The sequence below is a fragment of the Electrophorus electricus genome, chromosome 2 (genome assembly GCF_041902795.1).
Source record: "Electrophorus electricus isolate QZ-2024a chromosome 2, ASM4190279v1, whole genome shotgun sequence".
Classification (NCBI taxonomy): domain Eukaryota; kingdom Metazoa; phylum Chordata; class Actinopteri; order Gymnotiformes; family Gymnotidae; genus Electrophorus; species Electrophorus electricus.
This window is the reverse complement of record NC_137498.1, coordinates 1,407,501-1,420,000: the sequence shown is the minus strand read 5'-3', so window position 1 is coordinate 1,420,000 and position 12,500 is coordinate 1,407,501. Positions and strand designations below refer to the sequence as shown.

Genomic DNA, 12,500 nt, shown 5'->3' with positions numbered 1-12,500 from the left:
AGAGAGAACCGGCAGACAGACGGGTGAAGAAGAGGGTGAGAACCGGCAGACAGACGGGTGAAGAAGAGGGTGAGAACCGGCAGACAGACGGGTGAAGAAAAGGGTGAGAACCGGCAGACACACAGGTAATGAAGAGAGAGAGCCAGCAGACAGACGGGTGACGGGTCTCTGTCTCTCTGACCTTCAGCATTTTGTGAAGAACTTTGTGAAGAACAAAGCAAAAGGTTGAATAAACACCTCAGCAGTGATGCAAACAGACAAGTACGAATCGAATCAGAAAAAAAAGATCAACAACACAATCAGAGTAGGGTGACATGACTCTGAAGCTATAGGTGTTCGGGTCACACTGCTAATGCCATGATGATGGTGTTAATGTGTGTATTTAGTTAGACCTCAGTAGAACAGGTTTCCAAACAGGTGTAAACAGCATAAACACAACAATTACACACTATGATTTGTTAACTGATTAGAACTGAGTATATGACTTAAAAACATAAAAGCAGATCACGGTGTGAGTGTGAGTGTGTGTGTGTGTGTGTGTGTGTGTGTGTGTGTGTGTGTGTGTGTGTGTGTGTGTGTGTGTGTGTGTGCGTGCGCGCCAGAGAGCAGAATACATGTGGTGACAGAACAATGCACCATGATGAAATGGGGTGAAATTTATCGAACACAACACACGCATACACGCGCACACACATTCAAACCCTCACACATACACAGTTATGCACACACATTCCCATCTATAATAGACAGCTATATCACTAATCGATCATACGTACTTATATACACACACAGTACTTCAAAGATCATCTATTTTCAACAGGAAGGTGTCGGAGGGCAAAAGAATAACAAATTACAACAACAAAAATCATTTTAAGAATTTTTTAAAAATACAAATAATTTTCATAATGTTGTATGTTCTGTTAAATGTTTGTTATAGTTCTGCATTGCATACTGGGGCTGTTGGACTGGAATTATGGTATCCACCCTGAAACATCTCATCCTTGAAACCTCTACACCCAGATACTATTCCACCCAGATTCATCCACCCTGAAACCTCTACACCCTGAAAATGATCCAATCACTCAGTTTTACTTTTTAAGATCAACACAAAACTGAAGGACTCTGAACGTGAAAAGAGAAACAACCTCTCAGTTTACCTGTTAATCCATGACGTCAGAATATTTGTCAAAAATCGCACTCGTTTCTTAATGTGAGTGTGTGTGTGTGTGTGTGAGTGTGAGTGTGTGTATGAGTGTGTGTGTGTGTGTGTTAGTAACACACTTATACATACACACAATGCCAGTTGGTCCACACACATGCTTCTCCATGCAGTGGTTGCACTGTGGGCCAGTGGCACCTGCACGACACTGGCACTGGCCCGTGTGTGCATCGCACGGAACAGGCCACGCCCCCACTGGATCACACTTACACTCCTCGCAATGCCCACCCACCACCTGGGGGTTACCATGGAAACCTGATGCACACCTGCAGGGAGGGAGGAGGAATGGGTCGGTGCAGTGTGAGGTCAGAGTTCATACACACATATGCATCTCACATGTAAGACCAGGGCAGTGACAGCAGGATGTGTAATGGTAGTTAAGACATCATCCACAGTACCAGTTCACCCAGTGCCCTGTTGACATGGTGCGGGGGTAGGTGATGAGGTAGGTGTAGTTAATGAGGTGTAGCGGTGTAATGGAGGTGTAATTGAGAGGGTGTGGGAATGTTGTGTGTAGTTGAGGTGTAGCTGTAGGGGTGTAGGGTGCAGTTAATGAGGTGTAGCGGTGTAATGGAGGTGTAATTGAGAGGGTGTGGGAATGTTGTGTGTAGTTGAGGTGTAGCTGTAGGGGTGTAGGGTGCAGTTAATGAGGTGTAGCGGTGTAATGGAGGTGTAATTGAGAGGGTGTGGGAATGTTGTGTGTAGTTGAGGTGTAGCTGTAGGGGTGTAGGGTGCAGTTAATGAGGTGTAGCGGTGTAATGGAGGTGTAATTGAGAGGGTGTGGGAATGTTGTGTGTAGTTGAGGTGTAGCTGTAGGGGTGTAGGGTGCAGTTAATGAGGTGTAGCGGTGTAATGGAGGTGTAATTGAGAGGGTGTGGGAATGTTGTGTGTAGTTGAGGTGGTGTAGGGTGTAGTTGAGGTGTAGCTGTAGGGGTGTAGGGTGTAGTTGAGGTGTGGGGTGTAGTTGAGGTGTAGTTATGAGGTGTAGTAGAGGGGGTGTAGGTTATAGTTGAGGTGTAGCTGTGGAGGTGTGTGGTGTAGTTGAGGTGTTGAGGGGATGTAGGGTGTAGTTGAGTAGTGGGGATGTAGGGTGTAGTTGATGGTGTATTTCAAGGGGTGTAGGGTGTAGTTGATGGTGCAGTTGTGGGGCTGTGGGGTGTAGTTGATGAGGTGCAGTTGTGGGGGTGTAGGGTGTAGTTGATGAGGTGCAGTTGTGGGGGTGTTGGGTGTAGTTGTGGGGGTGTACCCTAACCTCTCACAGTGCTTTCCCTCATATCCTTCAGGACAGGCGGTGCAGCGGTAATCACTAAAGCCGTCTGCCTCACAGGTGGGGCTGAAACTGGATGGGAAGACAGTGACAATCACTCCACACTTCAGGTGAGAAAATGTACGTGTGTGTGTGTGTAGGTTCACACACTTGTTCTCAAGGCTGGTCAGAGGACATGCGCAGCGTTTACAGTCGTCAGGGTAACCACGTATCACTCCGTAAAATCCCGCCAAACATTTCTCACACTTTTCGCCTTCAGTGTGGTGCTGACAGTTCTGCAGGAGAGAATCATGGGTAACAACACACTTACAGCACAAAATACCACCGTGACAATACGACAGAGAGGAGGAGAAGAGCGGAGAAGAGCGGAGAAGAGAAAGAGGGGGAACGGAGGAGAGTGTGCGCAACATGGTGTGTAAGATGGGCATAGCTGGTGTATGTCACTCAAAAACCTTCATTCATTTTTTAATTAACCAAATTACCCACTGTGCTCACACACCGTTTTCAATTAGCAAAAATACCGTGAAATGCAAATGATATTGTTATTAGCACACATGCTAACGAAGGCACTGCTCCATGTAATGCCTTTAATCTGATCCTTGTTGACGTTAAGAGAGCTCCAATCAGAGAGCAGCACCCTCAGGCTGTGGTCCAATCAGGGGAGCTGGGGGAGTGCTCGGTCAATAAGAGGGGGTCTCACCTGGCAGACGCCAGTCTCGGGGTCGCAGGTGTTGCTGTGTCCATGGCACTGGCACTGCACACAGCTGCCAATGCCCGACACATCACTGCCCGCTCTAACCCACAGCCTGTAGAACCCGGCCGCACACTCCTGGAACACACACACACACACACACACACACACACACACACACACACACACACACACACACACACACACACACACACACACACACACACACACACACACATTTATGCATCCACACTCAAACAGTCTTTCCTGGTCTTTCTGTATCACTCTACCTGTCTCTCCCCCTCTCCCTCTCTCTGTATCACTCTCTCCTGGCTTTCTCTCTGTATCACTCTACCTGTCTCTTTCTCTTTGTGTCTTCCTGTATCCTTCTCCAAATTAATCGGACCCATTTAGCGCTCCATCTGTTCATGGAGAACTTGCTAAACGCCTGTTTAAAAATACTTTTTTAACTACGAGGCGTTTCCCAGGAAACGCCATCTGTCTCCCTGTCGCCCAAGCCAAGCTGAAACTGAACATCGCATACACACTGAGACTCACACAGAGATGGAGACACACGCGCGCACACACACACACACACACAGGCTTCAGTGTAACGACAGTGGAGGTCCACAGGAGCGCCTGATACGCTGGCCCTGTGTTCCGTGTAAGAGATGGCCGTCCAGGTGGGTGGGGTGTGTGCACTCCTGACACAAAGGCTGTCTCCCTTGAAGGGGAGTGGCAGACGACTGCCGTCTTTTCAACCAATCACGTGTCCTCGTGACAATTCTATTTACCGTTTCAGAATTTCATGATGGTTTGAAAAAACATGGCAAACCCCGATACCCTGACCGAAAAAAACCCACGAAAAACTTTTGCAAATGAATGGTTAATTACCTTATTCCTAAATGTTTGTCTTTATTAACAATCAGACTTGATTATCAGACGGCAGTGCAGCAGTTGGACTTAGCCAGCCAAGGTGGGCAACCTGGCAACGTGTGAAACTTGCCGGCAGGCGTTAGAGCATTAGTGAGCCAGTGACAGCTCCGTGTCTAGTGCGCTCAGAATGCTGGATGAGTAGTGTTTCATCATGTCAAGTTCTGGAAAAGTCGCCAGTGTGTGATCCACCCTGTGAAATACGTCGTGAAGTTACAGACGTGAAGTTCCTGAACGCGATGATTGCTGTGCATCCCGTCAGAGTTGGGATGGCCCCCGGAATGATGATCAGGGTTGCTGTCTCACAGTTACGTCGCCCCCTCCTCCTCTGCCCGGGCTCCATCTGCTGGCGCGCCCCCTTCCTGCGCTGCTTCATGCCTCCACCTCTCCCTCCACCCATCCTTTCTCTCCGCCCTCCCAGTAGCTGCCCTGCAGGGCTGATGTAGTGGCGTGCGGTGCAGGAAGGTGTGTTTTGCGTCACCTCACAGGACAGTCCCGAGTAGCCGGTGGGACACACGCACTTCTCGATCTGATAGGCTCTCTCGCTCTCCGCTGACGGCCCACCCTCCTCCGCCACCTCCAGAGAGATCTCTGAAATCCTGCGCGTTTCCAGAGAAAACCGGAACAAAGCCGGATTAGAAGAGACATTTGAACAGAGCAGGCATTTTCTTCTGTGTGTGTGTGTGTGTGTGTGTGTGTGTGTGCGCGCGCGTGTGTCTGTGCTTTGTCTGGCCTTGTTAAAAAACTAAAAAAAGAAACCAAACACAAACAAAACAAATCTTAAATCTCTAGCACTTTCAGTTTGGTTTCATTCCAGTCTGGCACTTGGTGAATAGTGAGAACTTGGGCAGATGGATCTGACTAGTCAGAGCTGATACAGGAGTTTCCGTTGGATCTCACCAGTCAGAGATCTCAGAGCTAATAACAAGAGTTCTCATTGGGTCTCACCAGTCAGAGATCTCAGAGCTGATACAGGACATCTCGTTGGGTCTCACCAGTCAGAGATCTCAGAGCTGATACATTAGTTCTCGTTGGGTCTCACCAGTCAGAGATCTCAGAGCTAATAATAAGAGTTCTCATTGCTCCCATTTGGAAAAAGAAAAGACAAAACCCTCCCAAATAAAAGCCTTCTAGTGCCCATCAGGATTACTACACCTCTTTTTAAAATCATGACATAATCTACATTAGATGAATACTTTGTATAGGTGTGAGTCAGGTGCCCCTCAGGTGTGTAAGGGTTATGTGTAAGGTGTGTGTAATGCGCATGAGAATACCTGCTGTGTCTCATCATGTTACCATGGGACGCACGGATGAGCACGTAGTCAACACGGAAGAGGACGTCCATGAAGTTCTCCCTGCTCATCGCGCTGTTGTCAAGGTGTCTCCACTCATGCTGCAAAACAACAACAACAACAACAACAAAAACAAATAACAACTTAGCCAGACCTGGAAGCTGGCCTCTGTGTGTTCAATGATGCATCTATTTTATCATAAATATAACTGGTTGCACAGTAGCCTATCATCTCTCACTGGAATATCGCTATAGTTGGTGTGTGTGTGTATGCTGTCAAATCCCACAGCATGCTGGTGTTTCCTGGGGGAGTAGGCTAAGGGCAGGAACAAAACGTCAGCTCCCCAGTGTGATTGGCTCACCTCTGTCATGTCAATCTCATGACGTGTCAGCTGGCCAATCTGCGGCACTGGCATGTGGCGGACCATGACCTTGTCCCTGTTGGGCCCACCCCTAATGATAACTTGTGGCTCGTAGGAGGTGTGGCCTAACTCGTCGCGGGCCTCATAGTAGACGGCATATTTAAGCTTTCCCCCGTATGCCGTGATCTGTCACAAATCAATCAAAGCAATCGATCCATTAACTAAAACATGTCTTATGTGTGACGTTCTCCAGTATTACTAAAAATAAAGATATAAGTCAGGAAAACACTGTTTGGGGTTAGAGTTCCTTTGCTAGGATGAATTTCGCCAAGGAAGCGGATGCCGAGCGTTTTCCACAAACATTATTGGCGGTGGATCAGAGGGGCAGACAGACACTGAACGCGAGGAACGACTGAGGTACGGAGATGATGAGCGGATCAAACCATGGAGCCTCGGAACTGCCGCGGCAGACGCCAGTAGTACGGCTCAGCCAGCTCCTGCTGGACGTGCTCGGCGTTGGCCAGGATCTCCGGGTGCTGGAAGGTCACGCCCACGGTTGTCGCCATCACGTTGGCTCTGTCTACTAGGGGCAGCACCGTCTGCTCTGGAGTAAGAGTCAGCTACAAGAGAGCAAGAACAAAAGCGCTTCCTGTACATGGTGAAATCTTACAAATACATTTTATGTCCACTTTGGAGCACAAATTAGGTAAATTAACAAATTATCAACGTATCATTTTAACAAATTGGCTTTCTTTTGTAATTCAGTCCTAATGAGTCCAATACTATATTACATTTAGACAGACATTAAACACCAATAATGATAATTAGGTCAACAGTAAAAGCTGTGGTGTTCAAAAGTATGTGGACATCCCTCCGAAATATAACTATATGACCAAAGTATGTGGGCATCCCTCCTAATTATAATGTAAACCATGTGTTCCAAAGTGGCAGTACTGGGCTCGTACTGAAGAGCTCAGTGGCATTAAGTGGCACTGTCATAGGACGCCACCCTTGCCAGTCAGTTTGTGCAATTTCCATCCAATGATGTTACTGTGAAACAGGAGCATTTAAGAACCAGAGCAGCAGAGCCCTGAAGCGCTAGACCACGCAGACCCTCGGAGCAGGACCACAGAGTACGCAAACCATCCCACGGCTGGCAGAGTCTGGAGCTGTAGAAACACGTTCTCCGGAGCGATGAGCCACACCTCGCTGTCGACCCGGGGAGACAGGACCTCTCGTCCAGCATCAGTATGTGTCCTCGCAAACATTCTTATGACAAGTTCCCCGAGACAAACTTCAAAATCCTTGTTGAAAGCCTTCGAAATGGGGTGGGGGTGGGGGTCCCTCCATAGTCCACTGTCTCAGAGTGGGATGTCCAACGAGGCATGACTGGGAGGTGTCTACATACTAGCTGTCTTTCATTATCCAGCCTCACTCGTTGGCACTCCATATTTTTTGGGGGGTGTGAAGAACTCCCATCCACGTCAACATTCCTCAACATTCCGAAAGTCCTCTGAGACTTCTCTGAGGCTTTTCCAAATCCCCTGCATTCACACGCCAAACATTTGGCATGTCAAGGCTCCCAGAAATCCTTTAATTGTCGGAGTAAAAATTCCAATTGGCTCAGCGCGTTTGCATACGCACCGGGGGGAGGCGCAGCAGACGTTGGGGCTCCCAGGGGGATAAACCCTGCTCTCCAAGTCAACATGCAATCTTACGACTCACTGGCTCAGAGAAAATCTCTCGCTTTCTCACAAATGAACTAAACCCACTCGACCCACTTCACCCATCTCTCTCTCTCTCTCTCTCTCTCTCTCTCTCCTCCATCCTCCCAGCAAACAAACTTAGACGAACTTTTGGGCTGCGGCATTTATTGAAGTTGTTTGCTGATTCTGGCTTATTCGCGAGTGTCCTTCAGTACGGCTCGGCTGCGCGCGTCTCCATGGACACACAAGAGGCTGATGGGAGTTTGGGGGGGATGGGAGTGGATCTTCCAGAAAATCCTTATTAAAAACAAACAAGTGAGAGTGCAATATCTTATCGCTTTCTAGCCCTCCCTCCCTCTCTCCCTCCCTCCTCCCCTCTCTTCCTCTCTTTCTCATCTTCCCTTACTCTACCTCCTTTTCGCTCTCCTTGACTCTCTCCCTTGCTCTCCAAATTATAAACCTCAATCTTTAACATCTCAATTACTCTCTGCCTCTCTCTGGGGCAGCCGGCCTGGAGTGGGACAGCAGAGATGATGGAGAAGAATGTGTTGTGTGTGTGTGTGTGTGTGTGTGTGTGTGTGTGTGTGTGTGTGTGTATGTATGTATATGTATGTATGTGTGTGAGTGTGTGTGTGTGTGTGTGTGAGTGTGTGTGTGTGTTACTCACCCTCATGCGGATGAGGCCCTGGGCCTCAGTACACACTGTACTGAGGCTGAAACAGTAACAGCGGCTGCAGCCCAACGGGTTACTTGCTATCAGACCAAAGGAACCAGATGTACAGGAGCCACACCTCACTCCCTGGATGTTAGCCTAGACACAACACACACACACACACACACACACACACACACACACACACACACACACACATATATATATATATATATATATATATACCTCACTCCCTGGATGTTAGCCTAGACACAACACACACACACACACACACACACACACACACATATATATCTATCTCTAAATCTATATCTATATATGTATATGTATATACACCTCACTCCCTGGATAGAACACACAAACACATACACACATATATCGACACATTCACACAACTGTACCTTTTGCTGGTTGAATGGCATGTATGCTAGTGGGTAGAGCAAGTCTAGTAGAATTAAACGGGGGGTCTGATTGGAGAAGGTAAAAGAAAATGCACAAAATGGAGCGCTCTGATTGGTCACCTTGCAGGAGCACTGCCCAGTGCGGCTTGCGCAGGCGCAGGTGCCGACCTCTGCGTCACACGTGTCGGGGGTGGAGCCAGCAAGCACACAGTCACAGGCAATGCATTGTGGGAAGTCGCGGTAGCCAAGCTTACACTCGGTGCACTTTTCACCAGTGAAGCGCTCCTGACACATACAGCAGCCTGTGTTCACGTTACACTGCTGTTTTACAGAGCCCAGCTTATGACAGTCACACATCTGTGGACGAGGGGGGGGAGAGGGAGAGAGAGAGAGAGACAGTACTAACCTGTCCAGTGCTACTGGTGTTATTTTTATATTATTAGCATGTTTTAATAGCCTGTACATTGCTATTGATATGTAATAATAATAATAATCATTATAATTACTATAATTATAATGTTACTGTTGCTTTTGCTGTGTAGATTTTTCCAGTTATTAGTACTTGTTCAATTATATTTTCCTTTTCCAATATTGTACTACACAGTCTGGGCATTAAAGCTGCCTCGCCTTGATGGAGAGAGAGAGAGAGAGGAGGAGGTCTACCTTGCATCCAATGCTGATGTCATGCCCCCAGTGGTGGGGGGCACACTTGTCACACCTGTCCCCCACAGTGTTGGGGGGGCAGATGCACTGGCCTGTGGTGGAGTCACAGTTATCCTCTACATGAGAACACTGACAGGCTGTGGGGAGGGGACGTTGTGTGTGTGTGTGTGTGTGTGTGTGTGTGTGTGTGTGTGTGTGTGTGTGGGACAGAGAGAGAGAGAGATTGAGATTAATTGCACGCTCAGGTGTGTGCACCTGTTGTAAATGTCACAAGCTTCACCTTTACATTGAGTCCTCATCTGCCTCTCTGCATCCCCCATCATTAGGGTCAGGGCTGTTCGTGTGTGTGTGTGTGTGTATGTGTGTGTGTGTGTGTGTGTGTGTGTGTGTGTGTGTGTGTGTGTGTGTGTGTGTGTGTGTTGTGTCTGTATAATAGGCACAACATATCTACAAACTGACGTAACCCTGAAAACTGCACTGGGCTAACACCTATAACACACTCTGCATTATGTGTGTGTGTGTGTGTGTGTGTGTGTGTGTATCTACATTCCAGACTGTCACAAACCTACTTCTACTTTTTTAAATGATAAAACTGTGAAATCATGCCCATAAGAGTAGAACTTCTAGAATTTCTCGATATTTGCCAGTTACTTTAAGCCTCATTATTAAATGACCAGTCCAAACTGGTCCAAGCTCCTGGATCTCCACAACCCTGCAGAGTTTAGATCAGAAGGTTCAGGGGTGGCGGTGACGGAGCTCTTACGCGTGCATCCTCCCTCCTGGAAGTTAAAGTGTCCATGAGCACAGCGATCGCACTTCAGCCCCGCAACACCCGGCTGGCAGAGACACTGACCGCTCTCGTTGCAGTCGAAGGACTTGGAGCCAAACGAGTTACAGTGGCAGGGCACACAGCCGCGCCCTGCCTGCATGTGGGTCTCTGGCTGCAGACAAACAAACAAAGGATGCTGAGGTCAAGGACACAGAGGCAGCAGGACACGGAGTTGATCCGCCAGTGTGAGTGTTCCAGATGAGGTTAATGCTAATGAGGCTAACGCTGTTAGCATTTCCATCCAGAGCTTTGGGTTAAGGAGGTCAGGGCCGGTCCGACAGCAGGAACACACCAGGCCCAAACCGAACCAGAACCACAGCAGGAACACACCAGGCCCAAACCGAACCAGAACCACAGCAGGAACACACCAGGCCCAAACCGAATCATAGAGGTAATGGTTACAGCACACACAGACAACAGAGAACCATGCAAAACAATTCAGTTGAGTTATTTTTCACAAAACTTATTCAATCACACACACACACACACACACACACACACACACACACACACACAAACACACACACACACACACATTGCAGACTTTGATTTCCAATGTTGTATTAACTTTTTTCTCAGCTTCTTGACAAACTGACAGATAAAGAAATTAAACCTGTCTAAAACTGTCGCCATAGTGACGAGCGCTTCCACACACTTTCACAAACACCTTCACAGACTCCCACACATACTCACATTTTCACACATCTATATACAGACACCTCTACCCACCTTCACATGCTCTTACATACACCCACCTATACACATACACCTTTACACATATACCTATACACATACACCTTTACACATACACCTTTACACATACACCTATACACATACACCTTTACACATATACCTATACACATACACCTTTACACATATACCTATACACATACACCTTTACACATACACCTATACACATACACCTTTACACATACACCTTTACACATACACCTTTACACATACACCTTTACACATACACCTATACACATATACCTATACACAGTTCACACACACTTTCACATACATTCATACACACCTCTACACACAACTCCCCACACACTTCCATACTCCCCTCCACACGCACCTTCAAATTCAGTTAGGAGTGGAAATGTTTTTCATTCATAGCTGTTTTTCCATTCACCACACACCTGTGTTCATTCCCTACACACCTGTGTTCATTCCCTACACACCTGTGCTCATTCCCTACAAACCTGTGCTCATTCCCTACACACCTGTGCTCATTCCCTACACACCTGTGGTCATTCACCACACACATTTGCTCATTCCCTACACATGTGTTCCTTCACCACACACCTCTGTTCATTCACCACACACCTGTGCTCATTCCATACACCTGTGTTCATTCCCTACACACGTGTTCATTCTCTACACACCTGCGCTCATTCACCACACACCTGTGTTCATTCACCACACACCTGTGCTCATTCCCTACCCACCTGTGCTCATTCCCTACACACCTGTGCTCATTCCCTACACACCTGCACACCTGTGCTCATTCCCTACACACCTGTGCTCATTCCCTACCCACCTGTGCTCATTCCCTACACACCTGTGCTCATTCCCTACACACCTGCACACCTGTGCTCATTCCCTACACACCTGTGGTCATTCCCTACACACCTGTGGTCATTCACCACACACATTTGCTCATTCCCTACACATGTGTTCATTCTCTACACACCTGTGTTCCTTCACCACACACCTGTGTTCATTCACCACACACCTGTGCTCATTCCATACACCTGTGTTCATTCCCTACACACGTGTTTATTCTCTACACACCTGTGCTCATTCACCACACACCTGTGTTCATTCACCACACACCTGTGCTCATTCACCACACACCTGTGCTCATTCCCTACACACGTGTGCTCATTCCCTACACACCTGCACACCTGTGCTCATTCCCTACACACCTGTGCTCATTCCCTACACACCTGTGTTCATTCACCATACAACTGTGTTCATTCACCACACACCTGTGCTCATTCCCTGAACACCTGTGCTCATTCCCTACACACCTGTGTTCATTCACCATACACCTGTGCTCATTCCCTACACACCTGCACACCTGTGGTCATTCACCACACACATTTGCTCATTCCCTACACATGTGTTCATTCTCTACACACCTGTGTTCCTTCACCACACACCTGTGTTCCTTCACCACACACCTGTGTTCATTCACCACACACCTGTGCTCATTCCATACACCTGTGCTCATTCCCTACACACCTGTGCTCATTCCCTACACACCTGCACAGCTGTGCTCATTCCCTACACACCTGTGCTCATTCCCTACACACCTGTGTTCATTCACCATACACCTGTGCTCATTCCCTACACACCTGCACACCTGTGCTCATTCCCTACACACCTGTGCTCATTCCCTACACACTTGTGCTCATTCACCATTCCCAGCATGCTTGAGGATATGTAAGCGT

The 12,500-nt window shown here is 47.8% G+C and overlaps 2 protein-coding genes across 2 annotated transcripts in view; both read right to left on the bottom strand.

The window, feature by feature from the left end:
- Nucleotides 1-1,431, bottom strand: part of LOC145643595 (uncharacterized) — a 2,693-nt gene extending 1,262 nt beyond the window's left edge. Inside the window, exons 1-2 of the mRNA XM_081695337.1 lie at nt 1,292-1,431; nt 1-807 (exon numbers count right to left, since the gene is read on the bottom strand). The exon at nt 1-807 is cut by the window's left edge and continues 1,262 nt beyond it. Coding sequence (XP_081551463.1) covers nt 1-190 — 190 coding nt within the window. The 5' untranslated portion in view covers nt 191-807; nt 1,292-1,431. The remainder of the gene's footprint in view (nt 808-1,291) is intronic.
- LOC113568518 (laminin subunit alpha-2-like) overlaps nt 1-12,500 on the bottom strand; it is a 53,478-nt gene that overhangs the window by 28,924 nt on the left and 12,054 nt on the right. The window contains exons 7-18 of the mRNA XM_081694908.1: nt 9,970-10,147; nt 9,207-9,343; nt 8,664-8,900; nt 8,137-8,280; nt 6,207-6,383; nt 5,764-5,949; nt 5,385-5,503; nt 4,592-4,709; nt 3,187-3,315; nt 2,637-2,761; nt 2,472-2,558; nt 1,430-1,485 (exon numbers count right to left, since the gene is read on the bottom strand). Of these exons, the coding sequence (XP_081551034.1) occupies nt 1,430-1,485; nt 2,472-2,558; nt 2,637-2,761; nt 3,187-3,315; nt 4,592-4,709; nt 5,385-5,503; nt 5,764-5,949; nt 6,207-6,383; nt 8,137-8,280; nt 8,664-8,900; nt 9,207-9,343; nt 9,970-10,147 (1,693 nt within the window). The remainder of the gene's footprint in view (nt 1-1,429; nt 1,486-2,471; nt 2,559-2,636; nt 2,762-3,186; nt 3,316-4,591; nt 4,710-5,384; nt 5,504-5,763; nt 5,950-6,206; nt 6,384-8,136; nt 8,281-8,663; nt 8,901-9,206; nt 9,344-9,969; nt 10,148-12,500) is intronic.